The sequence below is a fragment of the Coregonus lavaretus genome (genome assembly GCF_964263955.1).
Source record: "Coregonus lavaretus genome assembly, chromosome: 12".
NCBI lineage: Eukaryota > Metazoa > Chordata > Actinopteri > Salmoniformes > Salmonidae > Coregonus > Coregonus lavaretus.
Genome location: NC_139999.1, coordinates 18,573,453 through 18,597,499, shown reverse-complemented (window position 1 = coordinate 18,597,499; position 24,047 = coordinate 18,573,453). Strand labels below are relative to the sequence as shown.

The 24,047-nt window shown below is 42.9% G+C and overlaps 1 protein-coding gene across 1 annotated transcript in view; it reads left to right on the top strand.

The window, feature by feature from the left end:
• The window catches only part of mbd1b (methyl-CpG binding domain protein 1b), a 32,352-nt gene that overhangs the window by 864 nt on the left and 7,441 nt on the right, over window positions 1-24,047 (top strand). The window contains exons 2-13 of the mRNA XM_084172921.1: window positions 510-1,213; window positions 1,638-1,781; window positions 2,067-2,205; window positions 2,324-2,652; window positions 6,509-6,591; window positions 6,761-6,810; window positions 7,013-7,153; window positions 19,976-20,029; window positions 20,262-20,282; window positions 20,416-20,511; window positions 20,792-20,956; window positions 21,150-21,362. Of these exons, the coding sequence (XP_084029047.1) occupies window positions 795-1,213; window positions 1,638-1,781; window positions 2,067-2,205; window positions 2,324-2,652; window positions 6,509-6,591; window positions 6,761-6,810; window positions 7,013-7,153; window positions 19,976-20,029; window positions 20,262-20,282; window positions 20,416-20,511; window positions 20,792-20,956; window positions 21,150-21,362 (1,854 nt within the window). The 5' untranslated portion in view covers window positions 510-794. The remainder of the gene's footprint in view (window positions 1-509; window positions 1,214-1,637; window positions 1,782-2,066; window positions 2,206-2,323; window positions 2,653-6,508; window positions 6,592-6,760; window positions 6,811-7,012; window positions 7,154-19,975; window positions 20,030-20,261; window positions 20,283-20,415; window positions 20,512-20,791; window positions 20,957-21,149; window positions 21,363-24,047) is intronic.

The window sequence follows — 24,047 nt, the reverse complement described above, 5'->3', positions numbered from 1 at the left end:
ATTAACTAACTAGGCTGTATAATAATGCTACTAGCACTTATTATCTTGTTCCCTACAAAATAATATCTGATAACGCCGACACTTAAAATAATCCCAACAGAGAGAGCGGAGCATTAACGTTACCTAACTAGAAGTTAATTGATTGACGTTAGCTGATTGTAGTTTACGTTAGCTAGTAAGTTACGGTATGCCTGAATTACCATATATTATAGCTAGCCAGCTGACTGTAAATCCAGCTAACTACGTAGATGATCTTACTTGACGAAATATAACGTTAGCTATAATATGAATAACTCACCGTCTTTGACAATAGCAGACTGACATGAACGATGACGACGCTTGACTGACAGTGGCTCGACTCGGTTGAAAGGTCCAGCTCAGTTTACTGTATTGGCGATGGTATTATGATCTGGATGCATTGATTCAGGATATACCCATGTGAAACACTGTTAAAGGTCTGTGTAAAGCCGATGATGATGTAATCTATTTCAACTTTCTCTCATTACCAGCTCCTATACCTCAATGGGAAGACATAACGGTTTTGGAAAGCCCTGGTGAAGCAAAGTTGTTGCTTGAATTACTCTCGGACCCCACTGGATGTGAGCACTCCTCTGTATTGTTATGCAAAGTATTGGAAGTGTGAACCTAAGAGTGTGAACATTAGAAGTCATTGTTCAATAAAACATTTTGGAGAACCTTAAGTCCCTATGGCTTCATGACTGCATAGAGCCCCAGAAATTAGTGAAGTACTGCTGGATAACTGAATTTCAGGGAGAGGGCCAGGGAAGGAAGACATGGAGGTCGACGGAGTGGTACTCAAACCTACAAATGATGCACTTATAGAAAGGGAGGAGAGGACTGAGGTCGGGGACAATGGGATCGAGAGGACCTCAGAGGTCCTATCGCCACTGGAGGCCCTGGCTCCCTCGGACAGCCTTGACATTCAGGATCATGCCACCTCAGGTCCTGTGATGAAAGGCCATGGCCATTCAGAGAAGATCCCAGGGGGGGTTGCTGAAGAGCCCCCTATAGACTGGTTTGAACCCCTGGAGGATGACAATTATGAAGATGACACACAGGGCTGGGACATGGGCCTTGCTATGGGGGAGCGACGCATGAATAGCAGAGGGGATGCCGAAGAGGAGAGTGTTGCAGGGAGCGAAAAGAGCGGAAGCGTGGCAGGCAGTGAGAGGAACATCAAGAACAACAACCTGTATGTTGAGTGATATGTGACACTTGATTTGACTAGCTTTGACTGCTGTTGTAGCAATGTTATTATAGGGCAATTCCACGGTAATAGTGACACTGAAACTCAGAAATCTTTACAAAACACATTTACTTGAAGAACAGTGCAGATGCAAAGATTGGTAACAGAATGACGGCACAAACCGTCAGGATTTCACAGGCCCAGACTAAAGCAATACAGAAGTTGGATAATTTACTCCCCAACATAAAAGTAGCCTAAATTTAAAGAAGGATTTATCTGGGTCAGTGAAATAGGCCCCAAATGTTCTTACTTGTAGCAAATATGTAGCCAGTCAAACTATACAAACTAGCCAGTCGATATGCTTTCCTGTTATGTTTTATGCTCTTATGATGAAAATACTTTGCTGACATTTGTTTTTATTTTATGCCAGGTTTTCTGTTTATAGACGGAAGAAAAGAGTGACAACTGAAGAGGGCTGGGAGGACTGGCCGGCACTTGGAGAGGGGTGGAAGCGTAAAGCGGTTGTTCGTCGCTCGGGTTCTAGTGTTGGCCAGAGTGATGTTTATTACATGAGGTAAAAACATTCTGGCAAAACTCTACATTTTTATTCAAGGGCCAGTTTATATTTATAACCACTGATATTGTCTCATGACACGAGGTTCATTGTTATCTACTAAGGCTGCTGTACCCATTGTGTGAATATACCACACACAAATGTGGTAGAAACAATTTACCTAATAATACAGGCTCACAGCACATGCATTTTATTATGTCAGTATTATATGCTTTTAGGTGACTATAAACCATTGATGCCACTAATGGGTCACACTATCTTTCTTCCCTTCTCTGTTCCCCGAAGTCCGAGTAATGAGCGTGTGAGAAGTAGGGTTGAGCTTTCCAAAGTCCTGGCAGATACTCTGGACATGACAATGTTTGATTACAAAGCAGGGGTGTTCAGGGATGCTGGACAACCCAAGACCGTGCGCCTGAGAAAGAAGGTTATAAAAAAAGCTCCCAGCATTTACACTTGAAATTATACCTTTTCTTTCCCTTCACTAATTTCAATGTGTTTTCTAACAACTTCCATCTCGTCTCTTCCAACCCATGGTCTGTTAGAACATACAGAAGGATCATTCTACCTCCGTGGACTGTGGCTTTTCCTCAGAGTCTAGCTTGATGGACAGAGGGGACCGGGCAGACAGTCCTGACTCCCGTCACAGACTGACCCCTCTAAGTCGCAGCTCCATGGGCACGCCAAGCAGAGACCCCCACCTCCAACATATCACTCCCCCAAGACCAAACACCTCTCTCACAAAGATAAGTTCAGCCTCTGTCGCTCATGATGTGGAAGGTTTGAAGCACAGTGCAACTAAACTGCCCTGGAGCCCTGTGTCAGCGCTTTCCGTCTCCATCAATGGGAAGGCTGGTTCAGAGCCCTGCTTTCGGTGAGTCAAATGCTCCTATATTATCTCATATAGCCAACACCTCCTTTGGCCGCCATTCCTTCCAGTTCTCTGCTGCCAATGACTGGAACAAATTGCAAAAATCTCTGAAGCTGGAGACACTTACCTCCCTCACTAACTTTAAGCATCAGTTGTCAGAGCACCTTACCGATCACTGCACCTGTACACAGCCCATCTGAAATTAGCCCGTCCAACTACCTCATCCCTATATTGTTATTTATTTGGATCATTTGTACCCCAGTATCTCTATTTGCACATCATCTCTTGCACATCTATCATTCCAGTGTTAATACTAATTGTAATTATTTTGCACTATAGCCTATTTATTGCCTTACCTCCATAACTTGCTACATTTGCACACACTGTATATATATTTATTTCTGTTGTATTTTTGACTTTGTTTTGTTTTACCCCATATGTAACTCTGTGTTGTTGTTTTTATCGCACTGCTTTGCTTTATCTTGGCCAGGTCGCAGTTGTAAATGAGAACTTGTTCTCAACTGGCTTACCTGGTTAAATAAAGGTTAAATAAAATAAAAATATATATAATTTTATTGCTGAGAATTAAATATCTTAAATGTAATCTATAATGTACATAATCCCCGACAGTAATTATTTATCATGAGAGGACCATAAACAGTAACTAGTTATGCTGCATACTCCAATAAATATTGAAATTTCACCTTTCTGGAAAGAAAATAGTTATAAATTGCTGAGGTGTAGTCACTTTTGAGGACTCAAGCTCAAGTACAGAGTACAAATATGATAAAAATATTTTATGACTTATTTCCTATTCAAACGAAACTGTATGAATAAGGCTTGAAATAACTTATATGCTTTCTAAATAGGGTATAATCAAATGATAAAACCACTAACTATAAGATTTCACCTTCCTTATAACTGTAAAATACATATTTGTATGTTTAGTGTTAGAGAAAATGTGCATATTTTCTGAACATCTCTCTTGATCGAAACGTCAGCCCCCACCGCTGTGAACATCACACAGAGCTCTAGCTTGGCTTCCTGAACTCGTTAGGAACTCTCCTTTCATCTCATATTTAATATTGTCCATCTATGACATCGGTCACCAACCTTTTCTCAGTCAAGATCACTTTCGCATTCAAAAAGCAAACCGAGATCTACCGCTCAGATATTTTTTTTAAACAACAGTCTCTCTGTGGTCATGGTTTTAAAAGTTATTAAATCTTACGTAGGCTAGTATCAAACCTGTGGCCAGGGTTGTGGGAGCTCTGTAGGCATGGTGATTTGAGCTATCCGATTGGCCAGCACAGTAGGCGCACGAGTTTGTCTTTTCAAACATATTAAATGGTTCAAAATAGGAACACTTTGCTTACCCGGTGCGCAGGGCTTCTGAATCAAGTGCACCTTCCGCCAACAGTGCAACACAATAAAAATATTATAATAATAAGTGCGCAAGCTTTTATCATTGGCTTTTCTACAGAAATGTTTGGTGATCGACTAGGAATGCCTTGAAGATCGACCAGTTGATTGTGATCGACCGGTTGGTAACCACTGATCTATGACAAACAGAATGTTTTTTGTTTAAAGTCTATTAATTATTTTAGGTTAATGGCTATAAATCGATCTATGAATGTTCTATAGTGATGAAACCACTATCTCCTGCTGCGTTACGATGTAAGGATGGCAGGCATGTGCGTTGTCAGTGGCTGTGAGGTCGGGTTCAGCCAGGAGTTGATGGACAGTCGGAAGAGCGAATGAAATGGTAGCCGGGACATCCCAACTTCAAGTGGTTTCAGATTTCACATCCTACGTCACACAGGCTAAAACAATATACTACTGTGTCCGTGGGAACCAGGGCTATCGCTCAATGCTAGCCATTTCGATCTACGCTGTACACAGATTTCTAAGCAAAAAAAATTCGGTCGGAGCCGGTACCAGAACCACTCAGGTCCCCTAAACAGGGGACTTTATATCTAAGAGGTTTTTAAGTTTAACACATTCCTCATACGTAATCATGGTTTAGGCTATATGTCAGCTTGAGTGTTTTTTCTTCTTCCTGAGACAGCTTTTGTACGTAAAATAAGCAAAGAATACATGGGAGTGATTGAAGGGGTAGATGTTAATATCTTGAGGATGATTGTGAGAATACAGTGGGGAGAACAAGTATTTGATACACTGCCGATTTTGCAGGTTTTCCTACTTACAAAGCATGTAGAGGTCTGTAGTTTTTATCATAGGTACACTTCAACTGTGAGAGACGGAATCTAAAACAAAAATCCAGAAAATCACATTGTATGATTTTTAAGTAATTAATTTGCATTTCATTGCATGACAAGTATTTGATCACCTACCAACCAGTAAGAATTCCGGCTCTCACAGACCTGTTAGTTTTTCTTTAAGAAGCCCTCCTGTTCTCCACTCATTACCTGTATTAACTGCACCTGTTTGAACTCGTTACCTGTATAAAAGACACCTGTCCACACACTCAATCAAACAGACTCCAACCTCTCCACAATGGCCAAGACCAGAGAGCTGTGTAAGGACATCAGGGATAAAACTGTAGACCTCCACAAGGCTGGGATGGGCTACAGGACAATAGGCAAGCAGCTTGGTGAGAAGGCAACAACTGTTGGCGCAATTATTAGAAAATGGAAGGAGTTCAAGATGACGGTCAATCACCCCCGGTCTGGGGCTCCATGCAAGATCTCACCTCGTGGGGCATCAATGATCATGAGGAAGGTGAGGGATCAGCCCAGAACTACACGGCAGGACCTGGTCAATGACCTGAAGAGAGCTGGGACCACAGTCTCAAAGAAAACCATTAGTAACACACTACGTCGTCATGGATTAAAATCCTGCAGCGCACGCAAGGTCCCCCTGCTCAAGCCAGCGCATGTCCAGGCCCATCTGAAGTTTGCCAATGACCATCTGGATGATCCAGAGGAGGAATGGGAGAAGATCATGTGGTCTGATGAGACAAAAATAGAGCTTTTTGGTCTAAACTCCACTCACCGTGTTTGGAGGAAGAAGAAGGATGAGTACAACCCCAAGAACACCATCCCAACCGTGAAGTATGGAGGTGGAAACATCATTCTTTGGGGATGCTTTTCTGCAAAGGGGACAGGACGACTGCACCGTATTGAGGGGAGGATGGATGGGGCCATGTATCGCGAGATCTTGGCCAACAACCTCCTTCCCTCAGTAAGAGCATTGAAGGTGGGTCGTGGCTGGGTCTTCCAGCATGACAACGACCTGAAACACACAGCCAGGGCAACTAAGGAGTGGCTCCGTAAGAAGCATCTCAAGGTCCTGGAGTGGCCTAGCCAGTCTCCAGACCTGAACCCAATAGAACATCTTTGGAGGGAGCTGAAAGTCCGTATTGCCCAGCGACAGCCCCGAAACCTGAAGGATCTGGAGAAGGTCTGTATGGAGGAGTGGGCCAAAATCTCTGCTGCAGTGTGTGCAAACCTGGTCAAGACCTACAGGAAACGTATGATCTCTGTAATTGCAAACAAAGGTTTCTGTACCAAATATTAAGTTCTGCTTTTCTGATGTATCAAATACTTATGTCATGCAATAAAATGCAAATGAATTACTTAAAAATCATACAATGTGATTTTCTGGATTTTTGTTTTAGATTCCGTCTCTCACAGTTGAAGTGTACCTATGATAAAAATTACAGACCTCTACATGCTTTGTAAGTAGGACAACCTGCAAAATCGGCAGTGTATCAAATACTTGTTCTCCCCACTGTACATGGGAGTGATTGAAGGGGTAGATGTTAATATCTTGAGGATGATTGTGACGTTATGCACTTGGAACCTTAGGTAACTTGCTTCAATACTCTTTATTTCAGCGTCTGTGCCGTTTGTGATAATTCATACACAGGCTTTGAGTATGAAAGGCAGATGAAGAATCCCTGTTGCCCCAAATGCAGGGGTATGTCATCTTTTTAATGTCAATCTAATTAAAGGAAAGCCATTTCACAAATTCCTTTAAAGAAGAACATCATTTACATATTTTAAGACATTGTAAATGTGCCTGTTTTTTACTGTTTTAATGAAGGTTCCGTTTGAGATTGTGTTAACAGTATCTCTCATTTCTTTAGCCAAGAATCCAGCTATAGGCAAGAATCCAGTTTATCAAAGATTCAGAAAGGTAAACAAGTGTTCCTCAACTAACTAGTCTACTACTCTCATAATTTCTCTGTTTTTAACACACTTTCATGCTCCATATAGTTTGTGTTTTGGACGGTTTCCCTTTACTTCATTCAGGTTTACATAGTTATACAATGATTAATCAACATTGGTCTGAATGGAGGGGAGTACTCTAACTCCAGAATTTTTCTTGTCTGTTGTAGTGGATTCCTTGTGGTAACTGTAAGGCTTGCCTTACCACAGAGGATTGTGGGAGCTGTGCTAACTGCAAAAAAGCGCTGAACCCTGACTCCAGAAAACCTGTCAGCTGTCGGAAACGCAAATGTTTATGTCCGATCCGCAAGGTACAGACTCGGATCACATTTTTATTTTATTTGTCACATGCGCCGAAAACAACAGGTGTAGACTTTACGCTGAAATGCTTGCTAACAAGCCTTTCCCAACGATGTAGAGTAAAAAATAAAAAATAACAATACAAATAGTAACACGAGGAGGAAAATACACAAGAATGAAGCCATTATACAGGGAGTATCAGTACCAGATCAATGTGCAGAGGTACTAGGCATTTGAGGTAGATATGTATACTGAACAAAAATATAAATGTAACAATTACAAAGATTTTACTGAGTTACAGTTCATATAAGGAAATCAGTCAATTTAAATACATTTCTTAGGCCCTAATCTATGGATTTCACATGACTGGGAATACAGATATGCATCTGTAGAAAACCAGTCATAATCTGGTGTGACCACCATTTGCCTCATGAAGTGCAACACCTCTCCTTCACATACAGTGAGGGAAAAAAGTATTTGATCCCCTGCTGATTTTGTACGTTTGCCCGCTGACAAAGAAATGATCAGTCTATAATTTTTATGGTAGGTTTATTTGAACAGTGAGAGACAGAATAACAACAAAAAAATCCAGAAAAATGCATGTCAAAAATGTTATAAATTGATTTGCATTTTAATGAGGGAAATAAGTATTTGACCCCCTCTCAATCAGAAAGATTTCTGGCTCCCAGGTATCTTTTATACAGGTAACGAGCTGAGATTAGGAGCACACTCTTAAAGGGAGTGCTCCTAATCTCAGTTTGTTACCTGGATGAAAGACACCTGTCCACAGAAGGCATCAATCAATCAGATTCCAATCTCTCCACCATGGCCAAGACCAAAGAGCTCTCCAAGGATGTCAGGGACAAGATTGTAGACCCACACAAGGCTGGAATGGGCTACAAGACCATCGCCAAGCAGCTTGGTGAGAAGGTGACAACAGTTGGTGTGATTATTCGCAAATGGAAGAAACACAAAAGAACTGTCAATCTCCCTCGGCCTGGGGCTCCATGCAAGATCTCACCTCGTGGAGTTGCAATGATCATGAGAACGGTGAGGAATCAGCCCAGAACTACACCGGAGGATCTTGTCAATGATCTCAAGGCAGCTGGGACCATAGTCACCAAGAAAACAATTGGTAACACACTACGCCGTGAAGGACTGAAATCCTGCAGCGCCCGCAAGGTCCCCCTGCTCAAGAAAGCACATATACAGGGCCGTCTGAAGTTTGCCAATGAACATCTGAATGATTCAGAGGAGAACTGGGTGAAAGTGTTGTGGTCAGATGAGACCAAAATTGAGCTCTTTGGCATCAACTCAACTCGCCGTGTTTGGAGGAGGAGGAATGCTGCCTATGACCCCAAGAACACCATCCTCACCGTCAAACATGGAGGTGGAAACATTATGCTTTGGGGGTGTTTTTCTGCTAAGGGGACAGGACAACTTCACTGCATCAAAGGGACGATGGACGGGGCCATGTACCGTCAAATCAGCCAGGGCATTGAAAAATGGGTCGTGGATGGGTATTCCAGCATGACAATGACCCAAAACACACGGCCAAGGCAACAAAGGAGTGGCTCAAGAAGAAGTACATTAAGGTCCTGGAGTGGCCTAGCCAGTCTCCAGACCTTAATCCCATAGAAAATCTGTGGAGGGAGCTGAAGGTTCGAGTTGCCAAACGTCAGCCTCGAATCCTTAATGACTTGGAGAAGATCTGCAAAGAGGAGTGGAACAAAATCCCTCCTGAGATGTGTGCAAACCTTGTGGCCAACTACAAGAAACGTCTGACCTCTGTGATTGCCAACAAGGGTTTTGCCACCAAGTACTAAGTCATGTTTTGCAGAGGGGTCAAATACTTATTTCCCTCATTCAAAATGCAAATCAATTTATAACATTTTTGACATGCGTTTTTCTGGATTTTGTTGTTATTCTGTCTCTCACTGCTCAAATAAACCTACCATTACAATTATAGACTGATCATGTCTTTGTCAGTGGGCAAACGTACAAAATCAGCAGGGGATCAAATACTTTTTTTCCTCACTTTAGAGTTGATCAGGCTGTTGTTTGTTGCCTGTGGAATGTTGACCCACTCCTCTTCAGAAGCAGTGTGAAGTTGCTGGACAATGGCGGGAACTGTAACACGCTGTCGATCTAGAGCATCCCAAATATGCTCAAAGAGTGACATGTCTTAAGTATGCAGGCCATGGAAGACCTGGGACATTTTCAGCATCCATGAATTGTGTACAGATCCTTGCGACATGGGGCCATGCATAATCATGCTGAAACATGAGGTTATGGCAGCAGATGAATGGCACGACAATGGGCCTCAGGATCTCGTCACAGTATCTCTGTGCATTCAAATTGCCATCGATAAAATGCAATTGTGTTCGTTGTCCGTAGCTTGTAAGTCGCTCTGGATAAGAGCGTCTGCTAAATGACTTAAATGTAAATGTAAATGTTAAGCCTGCACATACCATAACCCCACTGCCACCATGGGGCACTCTGTTCACAACATTGACATCAGAAAACCACTCGTCCACATGACGCCATACACGTGGTCCGCGGTTGTGAGGCCGGTTGGCCGTACTGCGAAATTCTCTGACGGTGGCTTATGGTAGAGAAATGAACTTTTAAATTCTCTGGCAACAGCTCTGGTGGACATTCCTGCAGTCAGCATGCCAATTGCACGCTCCCTCAACTAGTCATCTGTGGCATTGTGTTGTGACACAACTTCACATTTTATTGTCCCCAGCACAAGGTGCACCTGTGTAATGATAATTCTGTTTAATCAGCTTCTTGATATTCCACACCTGTCAGGTGGATGGATTATCTTGGCAAAGGAGAAACGCTCACTAACAAGGATGTAAACAAATTTGAGAAATATGCTTTTTGTGTGTATATATAATTTCTGGGATCTTTTATTTCAGCTCATGAAACATGGGACCAACATTTTCCATGTTGCGTTTTATATTTTTGTTCAGTGTACATGAAGGCAAGGTAAAGTAACTAGGCACCAGGATAGATAATAATAAGAGTAAAATAAAGAACAGAGTAGCAGCAGCACATGATGTGTTTGTATTGTGTGGATGTGTGTGTGGGTTTTGTGACTGTCAGTGTAGTGCAGGGTTCCCCAACTGGCGGCCCGCGGATGGATTTTTATTTGTATTTGGCCCCCCAAGTTTTAATTGTTCGACATAAGACTGAAAAACCAGCAAATCAGCTCCAAGTGATTTTAGTTTTGAAAATTTGTTCCCAAGTATTCCCATGCATAATAGAGAGAGGGATATGTATGTATGTATGTATGTATGTATGTATGTATGTATGTGTGTGTGAAAAACATTGGGAACACCTTTTCTAATATTGAGTTGCACCCCCTTTTGCCCTCAGAACAGCCTCAATTCGTCGGGGCATGGACTACAAGGTGTCAAGTGTTCCACAGTGACACTGGCCCATGTTGACTCCAATGCTTCCCACAGTTGTGTCAAGTTGGCTGGATTTCCTTTGGGTGGTGGACCATTCTTGATCCACACAGGAAACTGTTGAGCGTGAAAAACCCAGCAATGTTGCAGTTCTTGACACATTCAAACTGGTGCACCCCGTTCAAAGGCACTTAAATATTTTCTTTCCCATTCACCCTCTGAATGGCACACATACACAATCCATGTCTCAAGGCTTAAAAATCCTTCTTTAACCTGACTCCTCACCTTCATCTACACTGATTGAAGTGGATTTAACAGGTGACATCAATAAGGGATCATATCATTCATCTGGTCAGTCTGACATGGAAAGACCAGGTGTTCCTAATGTGTTGTACAGTAAGTGTATGTAATCGTATACAAATGTAAGTAAGGTTTGAAATGATTGTTTCAGTAAAATAGTATCTGTTTTGGCTTCTTGCAGTCTACAAATTATTAGTAATTATGTTCCGGCCCCCTGACTATACGCTCAAGAAAAAATCGGTGCGTGTCTGGATCTAGTTGATGATCCCTGGTGTTGTGTGTGTGTAAGAATATACACTGCATTCGGAAAGTATTCAGACCCCTTCCCATTTTCCACGTTTTGTTACGTTACAGCCTTATTCTAAAATGGATTAATGACAAAGTGAAAACAGGTTTATACATTTGTGTGTGTGTGTGTGTGTGTGTTATATACACACACACAGCTGCGGAAAAAATTAAGAGACCACTGCAAAATTATCATTTTCTCTGGTTTTACTATTTATAGGTATGTGTTTGGGTAAAAATAACATTTTTGTTTTATTCTATAAACTACTGACAACATTTCTCCCAAATAAAAATATTGTCATTTAGAGCATTTATTTGCAGAAAATGACAACTGGTCAAAATAACAAAAAAGATGCAGTGTTGACAGACCTCGAATAATGCAAAGAAAATAAGTTCATGTTCATTTTTAAACAACACAATAGTAATGTTTTAACTTAGGAAGAGTTCAGAAATCAATATTTGGTGGAATAACCCAGATTTTCAATCACAGCTTTCATGCGTCTTGGCATGCTCTCCACCATTCTTTCACATTGATGTTGGGTGACTTTATGCCACTCCTGGCTTTGTTTAATGGCTTGTGACCATCCATCTTCCTCTTGATCACATTCCAGAAGTTTTCAATGGGGTTCAGGTCTGGAGATTGGGCTGGCTATGACAGGGTCTTGATCTGGTGGTCCTCCATCCACACCTTGATTGACCTGGCTGTGTGGCATGGTGCATTGTCTTGCTGGAAAAACCAATCCTCAGAGTTGGGGAATAATGTCAGAGCAAAAGAAAGTACGTTTTCTTCCAGGACAACGTTGTATGTGGTTTGATTCATGCGTCCTTCACAAAGACAAATCTGCCCGATTCCAGCCTTGCCGAAGCACCCCCAGATCATCACTTATCCTCTACCAAATTTCACAGTGGGTGCGAGACACTGTGGCTTGTAGGCCTCTCCAGGTCTCCGTCTAACCATTAGATGACCAGGTGTTGGGCAAAGCTGAAAATTGGACTCATCAGAGAAGATGACCTTACTCCTGTCCTCTACGGTCCAATCCTTATGGTATTTTGCAAACTTCAGCCTGGCTCTTCTTTGCTTCTCATTGATGAAGGGCTTTTTTCTAGCTTTGCACGACTTCAGCCCTGCCCCTAGGAGCCTGTTTCAAACCGTCCTCGCCGTGCACTTCACCCCAGCTGCCGTTGGCATTCTTTTTATAGGTCACTTGATGTCATCCTCTGGTTGTTGAGTGACATTCGAATGAGTTGGCGGTCATCCCGGTCAGTAGAGAGTCGTTTTCGCCCTCTGCTGGTCTGTAGCTTTGTTGTCCCCAATGTCTGCTTGTCCTGGTTCTTATGAACCGCAGTCTTTGAAATTTTAAGGATGGAAGCAACCTGACGCTCACTGTATCACTCTGCCAGTAAAGCCAGAATTGAACCCTTATTTTCCTCTCTCAAAACTTTCCTTTTCAACTCTTTTGGCATGGTCAATAGTTATTTTTTGATTAATATTACTTTTGAGGTACTATTAGCACTGTTTTTCCCATCCAGCTGGTCCTATTGCAAGCGGATAGTGATGACCACAGCAGTGGTTTTTATACTTTTCCTCGTTAAATAAGATTTGGTTCATGTGATCACATAATCAGTACCTAATTCAGTAGAATGAGGTGTGCCTGTGTTGGAATTCAACAGACACTGGAATGGAATGGCTGTCATACATGTAGAGATGCTGATTTAAGAAAAATGTGCAGTGGTCTCTTAATTTTTTCCACAGCTGTGTGTGAGAGAAATACAAATGCAGTTGTGCCAAGCTTGTAGCGTCATACCCAAAAGACTTGAGGCTGTAATCGCTGCCAAAGGTGCTTCAACAAAGTACTGAGTAAAGGGTCTGTATACTTATGTAAATGAGATATTTCTGTTTTTTATTTTGAATGAATTAGCAAAAATGTCTAAAATCCTGTTTTTGCTGTGTCATTATGGGGTATTGTGTGTAGATTGATGAGGGGGAACAAACAATTTAATCAATTTTAGAATAAGGCTGTAACATAACAAAATGTGGAAAAGGTCCAGGGGTCTGAATACTTAACGAACACTACCGGCCAAAAGTTTTAGAACACCTACTCATTCAAGGGTTTTTCTTTATTTTTACTATTTTCTACACAATAATAGTGAAGACATCAAAACTATGAAATAACACATATGGAATCATGTAGTAACCAAAAAAGTGTTAAACAAATCATAACATATTTTATTTTATATTCAAATAGCTACCCTTTGCCTTGATGACAGCTTTGCACACTCATGGCATTCTCTCAACCAGCTTCACCTGGAATGCTTTTCCAGCAGTCTTGAAGGAGTTCCCACATATGCTCATCCCACATATGCTGAGCACTGGTTGGCTGCTTTTCCTTCACTCTGCGGTGTGACTCATCCCAAACCATCTCAATTGGGTTGAGGTCGGGGGATTGTGGAGGCCAGGTCATCTGATGCAACACTCCATCACTCTCCTTCTTGGTAAAATAGCCCTTACACAGCCTGGGGGTGTGTTTTGGGTCATTGTCCTGTTGAAAAACAAATGATAGTCCCATTAAGCCCAAACCAGATGGAATGGCGTATCGCTGCAGAATGCTGTGGTAGCCATGCTGGTTAAGTGTGCCTTGAATTCTATGTAAATCACAGACAGTGTCACCAGCAAAGCACCCCCACACCATAACACCTCCCCCTCCATGTTTTACGGTTGGAAATACACATGCGGAGATCATACTTTCACCCACACCGCGTCTCACAAAGACAGCGGTTGGAACCAAAAATCTCCAATTTGGACTCCAGACCAAAGTACAAATTTCCACCGGTCTAATGTCCATTGCTCGTGTTTCTTGGCCCAAGCAAGTCTTCTTCTTATTGGTGTCCTTTTAGTAATGGTTTCTTTGCAGCAATTCGACCATGAAGGCCTGATTCACGCAGTCTCTGAACAGTTGATGTTGAGATGTGTCTGTGACTTGAACTCTGTGAAGCATTTATTTGGGCTGCAATTTCTGAGGCTGGTAACTCTAATGAACGTATCCTCTGCAGCAGAGGTAACTCTGGGTCTTACATTCCTGTGGCGGTCCTCGTGAGAGCCAGTTTCATCATAGCGTTTGATGGTGTTTGACATTTTCCGTATTGACTGACCTTCATGTCTTAAAGTAATGATGGACTGTCATTTCTCTTTCCTTATTTGAGCTGTTCTTGTCACAACACAACTGATTGGCTCAAACACATTAAGAAGGAAAGAAATTCAACGATAACAAAGAAAATGGCGCCGGAGGGGATGGCTGCCGTTTTACGGGCTCCTAACCAACTGTGATATTTTGTTAGTTTCTTTGCGTTGTTTGGAATTTATTTTGTAACTTATTGTGTACATAATGTTGCTGCTACCGTCTTTTATCACCGGAAATAACTTCTGGACATCAGAACAGCGATTTCTCGTCTCGAACTGGACAAAGATTTGTTTATTTAACGAGCCCGACGCAAAGGATATGCTGCTTTCTCGGGAACGGGCCCAAATCCCTGTCATTTGCGTAAAGAAAAGGCGGAGAAAAAGGGGGCGGAGGTCGGGCTGCCTTCTGAGAATTCGTAGGCCAGTGAGTAAACCTCCACTACCATCCGTTCTATTGGTCAACGTGCAATCATTGGAAAACGGATGATCTATGATCAAGAATATCCTACCAACGGGACATTAACTGTAATATCTTAAGTTTCACAGAGTCGTGGCTGAACGACGACATGGATAATATAGAGCTGGCGGGATTTTCCATGCATCAGCAGGACAGAGAAGCTACGTCTGGTAAGACGAGGGGCGGGAGTGTGTGTCTATTTGTCAATAATAGCTGGTGCCCGATGTCTAATATTAAAGAAGTCTTGAGGTATTGCTCGCCTGAGGTAGAGTACCCTAGTTGCCGGGGTCTTTAATGCAGGCAAACTTAAATACATTTTACCTCATTTCTACCAGCATGTCACTTGTGCAACCAGAGGGGCAAAAAACTAGACCACCTTTGCTCCACACAGAGACTCCTACAAAGCTCTCCCTCGCCCTCCATTTGGCAAATCTGACCATAATTCTATCCTCCTGATTTCTGCTTACATGCAAAAACTAAAGCAGGAAGTACCAGTGACTCGCTCAATACGGAAGTGGTCAGATGACGCGGATGCTACGCTACAGGACTGTTTTGCTAGCACAGACTGGAATATGATACGGGATTCATCCAATGGCTTTGAGGAGTATACCACCTCAGTCATCGGCTTCATCAATAAGTGCATCACTAAGCTAAGGTTCCTGGGACTAAACACCTCCCTCTGCAACTGGATCCTGGACTTCCTGACAGGTCGCCCCCAGGTGGTAAGGGTAGGCAACAACACGTCTGCCACGCTGATCCTCAACACTGGGGCCCCTCAGGGGTGCGTGCTTAGTCCCCTCCTGTACTCCCTGTTCACCTACGACTCCGTGGCCAAACACGACTCCAACACCATTAAGTTTGCTGACGACACAACAGTGGTAGGCCTGATCGCCGACGACGATGAGACAGCCGATAGGGAGGGGGTCAGAGACCTGGCAGTGTGGTGCCAGGACAACCTCTCCCTCAATGTGAGCAAGACAAAGGAGCTGATCGTGGACTACAGGAAAAGGCGGCCTGAACAGGTCCCCATTAACATCGACAGGGCTGTAGTGGAGCGGGTCGAGAGTTTCAAGTTCCTTGGTGTCCACACCACCAAAGAACTATCATGGTCCAAACACACCAAGACAGTCGTGAAGAGGGCACGACAACACCTTTTCCCCCTCAGGAGACTGAAAAGATTTGGCATGGGTCCCCAGATCCTCAAAGTTATACAGCTGCACCATCGAGAGCATCCTGAAGGCGCTACGGAGGGTAGTGCGTTCGGCCCGGTACATCACTGGGGCCAAGCCTCCTGCCATCCAGGACCTATATACTAGGCGGTGTCAGAGGAAAGCCCAAAAAATTGTCAAAGACTCCAGTCACCCAAGTCATAGACTGTTCTCTTTGCTACTGCACGGCAAGCGGTACCGGAGCGCCAAGTCTAGGACCAAAAGGCTCCTTAACAGCTTCTACCCCCAAGCCATAAGACTGCTGAACAATTAATCAAATTGACCCCCCCCCCCCTTTACCCCTACCTACATGTACAAATTACCTCGACTAACCTGTACCCCCGCACATTGACTCGGTACCTGTACCCCCTGTATATAGCCTCGTTATTGTTATTTTATTGTGTTACTTTTTATTATTTTTAACTTTAGTTTATTTGGTACATCTTTTCTTAACTCTTTCTTGAGCTGCGTTGTTAGTTAAGGGCTTGTAAGTAAGCATTTCACGGTAAGGTCTACCACCTGTTGTATTCGGCGCATGTGACAAATAAAGTTTTTGATTTGAAATTTCACAAATTAACTTTTAAGAAGGCACACCTGTTAATTGAAATGCAAGTGACTACCTCATGAAGCTGTTTCAGAGAATGCCAAGAATGTGCAAAGCTGTCATCAAGGCAAAGAGTGGCTATTTGAATAATCTCAAATATATATTTTGATTTGTTTTAACACTTTTTTTCGGTTACTACATGATTCCATGTGTTATTTCATAGTTTGTCTTCACAATTTTTCTACAATGTAGAAAATAGTAAAAATAAAGAAGAACCCTTGAATGAGTAGGTGTTCTAAAACTTTTGACCGTGTGTGTGTGTATGTATATGTGTGTGTGTATATATATATATATATATATATATATATATATATATATATATATATATATATATATATATATATATATATATATATATACATACATACATACATACATACATACATACATACATACATACATACATACATACATACATACATACATACATACATACATACATACATACATACATACATACATACATACATACATACATACATACATACATACATACATACATACATACATACAATGGGGGAAAAAAAGTATTTAGTCATCCACCAATTGTGCAAGTTCTCCCACTTAAAAAGATGAGAGAGGCCTGTAATTTTCATAATAGGTACACGTCAACTATGGCAGACAAAATGAGAATTTTTTCCAGAAAATCACATTGTAGGATTTTTAATGAATTTATTTGCCAATTATGGTGGAAAAATAAGTATTTGGTCAATAAAAGTTTCTCAATACTTTTTGTTATATACCCTTTGTTGGCAATGACACAGGTCAAACGTTTTCTGTAAGTCTTCACAAGGTTTTCACACACTGTTGCTGGTATTTTGGCCCATTCCTCCATGCAGATCTCCTCTAGAGCAGTGATGTTTTGGGGCTGTTGCTGGGCAACACGGACTTTCAACACCCTCCAAAGATTTTCTATGGGGTTGAGATCTGGAGACTGGCTAGGCCACTCCAGGACCTTGAAATGCTTCTTACGAAGCCACTCCTTCGTTGCCCGGGCGGTGTGTTTGGGATCATTGTCATGCTGAAAGACCCAGCCACGTTTCATCTTCAATGCCCTTGCTGATGGAAGGAGGTTTTCACTCAAAATCTCACGATACATGGCCCCATTCATTCTTTCCTTTACACGGATCAGTCGTCCTGGTCCCTTTGCAGAAAAACAGCCCCAAAGCATGATGTTTCCACCCCCATGCTTCACAGTAGGTATGGTGTTCTTTGGATGCAACTCAGCATTCTTTGTCCTCCAAACACGACGAGTTGAGTTTTTACCAAAAAGTTCTATTTTGGTTTAATCTGACCATATGACATTCTCCCAATCCTCATCTGGATCATCCAAATGCACTCTAGCAAACTTCAGACGGGCCTGGACATGTACTGGCTTAAGCAGGGGGACACGTCTGGCACTGCAGGATTTGAGTCCCTGGCGGCGTAGTGTGTTACTGATGGTAGGCTTTGTTACTTTGGTCCCAGCTCTCTGCAGGTCATTCACTAGGTCCCCCCGTGTGGTTCTGGGATTTTTGCTCACCGTTCCTGTGATCATTTTGATCCCACGGGCGGGGTGAGATCTTGCGTGGAGCCCCAGATCGAGGGAGATTATCAGTGTATGTATGTCTTCCATTTCCTAATAATTGCTCCCACAGTTGATTTCTTCAAACCAAGCTGTTTACCTATTGCAGATTCAGTCTTCCCAGCCTGGTGCAGGTCTACAATTTTGTTTCTGGTGTCCTTTGACAGCTCTTTGGTCTTGGCCATAGTGGAGTTTGGAGTGTGACTGTTTGAGGTTGTGGACAGGTGTCTTTTATACTGATAACAAGTTCAAACAGGTGCCATTAATACAGGTAACGAGTGGAGGACAGAGGAGCCTCTTAAAGAAGAAGTTACAGGTCTGTGAGAGCCAGAAATCTTGCTTGTTTGTAGGTGACCAAATACTTATTTTCCACCATAATTAGCAAATAAATTCATAAAAAATCCTGCAATGTGATTTTCTGGAGAGAAAAAAATTCTCAATTTGTCTGTCATAGTTGACGTGTACCTATGATGAAAATTACAGGCCTCATCTTTTTAAGTGGGAGCACAATTGGTGGCTGACTAAATACTTTTTTTCTCCACTATATATATATATATATATATATATATATATCCTGTGAGTGTGCATAGTCAGTGCAAGATAAGATCAATGCAGGTAGTCCGGGTAACAATTTAATGAACTATTTAGCAATCTTATGGCTATTTAGCTTCTACCCCCAAGCCATTAGACTGCTGTCTTGGAGCCTGTTGGTCCGAGAGACGATTCTCCGGTACTGTTTGCCGGACGGTAGCAGAGAGGACAGTCTATGGCTTGGGTGGCTGGAGTCTTTGCCAATTTTTCGTTCCTTCCTCTGACACCGCCTGATATACAGGTCCTCGATGGCAGGGAACTCGGCCCCCTTGATGTACTGGGATGTCCGGACCACCCTCTGTTGTGCTTTGTGGTTGAGGGCTGTGCGTTTGCCATACCAAGCGGTGATGCAGCCAGTCAAGATGCTCTCGGGTGCAGCTGTATAACTTTTTGAGGATCTGAGGGCCCATGCCAAATCTTTTCAGCCTCCTGAGGGGGAAGAGGCGCTGTTGTGCCCTGTTCACGACCGTGCAGGGGTGTGTGGACCATGTTAAGTCCTTAGTGATGTGGACGCCAATAAACTTTAAGCTCTCGACCCGCTCCACTACAGCCCTGTCAATGTGGATGGTGGCGTGCTCTCCCCTCATTCTCCTGTAGTCCACGATCAGCTCTTTGGTCTTACTGACGTTGAGACGGAGATGGTGGTTGTCCTGGCACCACACTGCTAAGTCTCTGACCTCCTCCCTGTTGGCTGTCTCATTGCTGTCGGTGATCAGGTCTACCACAGTCGTGTCGTCAGCAAACTTCATGATGGTGTTGGAGTCATGTGTGGCCACACAGTTGTGGATGAAAAGGGAGTACAGGAGGGGACTAAGTGCACACCCCTGAGGGGTCTGGGTTGAAGGTCAGCGTGGTGGAGATTTTGTTGCCTACCCTCACCACCTGGGGCCGGCCTATCAGGAAGTGCAGGATCCAGTTGCATCTCTGATAGGAGACTCTCAAACTAAACTCTTCCATCTTATTCTCGAGTGACTGGACATTTGCCAATAGAACAGAGGGGAGTGCCAGTTTTTTTTCTCTTCGTCTCAGTCTGGTCAGGATGCCGGCCTGTCTGCCGTGTCTATGCCTGCCGTGTTTTAATAGCCCATGAAACAAAGGAATGGTGTCCTGTATGAACAAGGGAACAGCTGAATCTAAGTTAAAGACTGACAGAAGAAAAGAGGGACAGAGAATTAAGAAATAAAAGTTGTATCCTGTTTTGATTGATTGTTTATTGGTTTTGTATTTCAGCACAAACCCGATGGTCCCCAAAAGTTGGATCCCCATCCCATGACGAATTTCAAGGTAATTGACTAGAACCCTATTACCAAGGGTATCCTAATTTCTTCTTCAAAGTAAATAACATCTGAATGCATGTATATGAAAAATGCTGAAGGCTATTGAGTCTATATCTATTCCGCTTACTCAATTAAGAGCAGCATTTCCCACATGTGAACATAGGCAGTTCATTTGTAATATTCTCTTCACGTCTCCATGAAAAGCTCCCATAACTGAATGTAAATCTTTTGTTTTTCAGATTGACAGCGGAGAATTGCAGGTAACAATACCCAGCCATCTCTAATAATACTCCTCCAATCCTTACCTTAATGTTAATTCAATATGCAATGGAAACAATTAATTTAATTGAATAAAGACCCTCTCAGACCAGATCTTTTTCATTATTCCCACAGAACTCCTCTCAATACAGTGATCCCGAAGACTTCTCTGTGAATGTCGATATAGATGATGATGATGAAGAGTTTGATGGTGATGATGCTGACTATGAGGTGAGCTCTGCTTCAAGAAATAAGTCCTAACCCACTTCTATCTATGAGTTCCTTCTGCTGGCCAATTACACCCCCCCCCCCCCCCAATATAAAAACCATGCTCTTCCTAGGGTGGTCTCCATCTGAAGTTGGTCACAGTTTGGGCCAACGAGCTGCTCTCTGTCAACTGAATATCTAGACAGTGACATGTACTTGTTGTATTTTACAGTTAATGGTATTAGTTCAAATAATATTTGTTTCTTCCTAATTTCCATATTTTCTCATTATTCTGTCTTTTCAGGCTTGGATGAGGAAACGTAAGCGACGTTCCTGTGGGAAGTGTGAAGCTTGTAATAGTAGGATGGACTGTGGCACTTGTGATTTCTGCGTAGACAAACCAAAGTTTGGAGGCAGCAATAAGAAGAGACAGAAGTGCCGTCTGCGGCAGTGCCAGAGACAGGCCATGGTAAGGGTTGATTGCTCACCTATGTTGAGATGATTGTCAATTATATGAGCATTTGAGGGTGACAAGATTTTTTGCAAATACTGTTTGAATTAGTCCTTGTAATTAAGCTATGGCCATACTCATTGTTATGCCATGAATGGACTCCTAACAATGTTTTCAATGGTGCTCTTATGTGTATGTATGTGTTTGACAGAGACACTTGTTGCCCTTTCAGTTGGGTCAGACTGATTTTGGGTCCGAAGAGGGGTGGGTGCAGCTTGGCAGGCCTAGACCTCACTTTACATACAGTCGCAAGACTACCCCAAAGAAAAGTAAAACACAGCAGCAGGAAGTGGACCTGGAGTTCACTGACGATATAGACGAGCCTCTGCAGGAAGAAGAAGAAGATGATCACTCCATGGAAACAGTGAGTTCTGCAATGTGGAGATTACAAAATAGGGAAAGGCTGTGTTAAAATATATGTATTATTGTTGTCCCATCTCAACGTCACATTATTGTGATTGTCTTGAGTACAGAATTCCATGCAAATACTGATACTTTTGGTCATGTAGTGTATGTATGTGGACACTTGCTTGTCGAACATCTCATTCCAAAATCATGGGCATTAATATGGAGTTGGTCCCCCCGTTGCTGCTATAACAGACTCCACTCTTCCGGGAAGGCTTTCCACTAGATGCTGGAACATTGCTGCGGGGACTTGCTTCCATTCAGCCACAAGAGCATTAGTGAGGTCAGGCACTGATGTTGGGCGATTAGGCCTTGCTCGCAGTAGGCGTTCCAATTCTTCCCAAAGGTGTTTGATGGGGTTGAGGTCAGGGCCCTTTGCAGGCCAGTCAAGTTCTTCCACACCAATCTCGACAAACCATTTCTGTATGGACCTCGCTTTGTGCACAGGGGCATTGTCATGCTGAAACAGGAAAGGGCCTTCCCCAAACTGTTGCCACTAAGTTGGAAGCACAGAATTGTCAAGAATATAATTGTATGCTGTAGCGTTAAGATTTCCCTTCACTGGAACTAAGGGGCCTAGCCCGAACCATGAAAAACAACCACAGACCATTATTCTTCCTCCACCAAACTTTAAAGTTGGCACCAGGCATTGGGGCAGGTAGCGTTCTCCTGACTTCTGCCAAACCCAGATTTGTCCGTCGGACTGCCAGATGGTGAAGAGTTATTCATCACTCCAGAGAACGCGTTTGCACTGCTCCAGAGTCCAGTGGCGGCGAGCTTTACACCACTCCAGCCGACGCTTGGCATTGCGCATCGTGATCTTAGGCTTGTGTGCAACTGCGCGGCCATGGAAAACCCATTGGTTAAGCTCCCGATTAACAGTTATTGTGCTGACGTTGCTTCCAGAGGTAGTTTGGAACTCTGTAGTGAGTGTTGCAACCAAGGACAGACGATATTTATGCTATACATGCTTCAGCACTCAGTTGTCCCGTTCTTTGAGCTTGTGTGACATTTTACGAACTGACTTGTTGGAAAGGTGGCATCCAATGACGGTGCCACTTTGAAAGTCACTAAGCTCTTCAGTAAGGCCATTCTACTGCCAATGTTTGTCTATGGAGATTGCATGGCTGTGTGCTCGATTTTATACACGTCAGCAACAGGTGTGCCTGAAATAGCCAAATCTAATAATTTGAAGAGGTGTCCACATACAGTGAGGGGGAAAAACGTATTTGATCCCCTGCTGATTTTGTACGTTTGCCCACTGACAAAGACATGATCAGTCTATAATTTTAATGGTAGGTTTATTTGAACAGTGAGAGACAGAATAACAACAAAACAATCCAGAAAAACGCATGTCAAAAATGTTAAATTGATTTGCATTTTAATGAGGGAAATAAGTATTTGACCCCTCTGCAAAACATGACTTAGTACTTGGTGGCAAAACCCTTGTTGGCAATCACAGAGGTCAGACGTTTCTTGTAGTTGGCCACCAGGTTTGCACACATCTCAGGAGGAATTTTGTCCCTCTCCTCTTTGCAGATCTTCTCCAAGTCATTAAGGTTTCGAGCCTGACGTTTGGCAACTCGAACCTTCAGCTCCCTCCACAGATTTTCTATGGGATTAAGGTCTGGAGACTGGCTAGGCCACTCCAGGACCTTAATGTGCTTCTTCTTGAGCCACTCCTTTGTTGCCTTGGCTGTGTGTTTTGGGTCATTGTCATGCTGGAATACCCATCCACGACCCATTTTCAATGCCCTGGCTGAGGGAAGGAGGTTCTCTCCCAAGATTTGACGGTACATGGCGCCGTCCATCGTCCCTTTGATGCGGTGAAGTTGTCCTGTCCCCTTAGCAGAAAAACACCCCCAAAGCATAATGTTTCCACCTCCATGTTTGACGGTGGGGATGGTGTTCTTGGGGTCATAGGCAGCATTCCTCCTCCTCCAAACACGGCGAGTTGAGCCAATGAGCTCCATTTTGGTCTCATCTGACCACAACACTTTCACCCAGTTCTCCTCTGAATCATTCAGATGTTCATTGGCGAGATCTTGCATGGAGCCCCAGGCCTAGGGAGATTGACAGTTATTTTGTGTTTCTTCCATTTGCGAATAATCGCACCAACTGTTGTCACCTTCTCACCAAGCTGCTTGGCGATGGTCTTGTAGCCCATTCCAGCCTTGTGTAGGTCTACAATCTTGTCCCTGACATCCTTGGAGAGCTATTTGGTCTTGGCCATGGTGGAGAGTTTGGAATCTGATTGATTGATTGCTTCTGTGGACAGGTGTCTTTTATACAGGTAACAAACTGAGATTAGGTGCATTCCCTTTAATAGTGTGCTCCTAATCTCAGCTCGTTACCTGTATAAAAGACACCTGGGAGCCAGAAATCTTTCTGATTGAGAGGGGGTCAAATACTTATTTCCCTCATTTAAAATGCAAATCAATTTATAACATTTTTGACATGCGTTTTTCTGGATTTGTTTTGTTATTCTGTCTCTCACTGTTCAAATAAACCTACCATTAAAATGATAGACTGACCATGTCTTTGTCAGTGGGTAAATGTACAAAATCAGCAGGGGATCAAATACTTTTTTCCCTCACTGTGTGTGTGTGTGTGTGTGTGTGTGTGTGTGTGTGTGTGTATATGT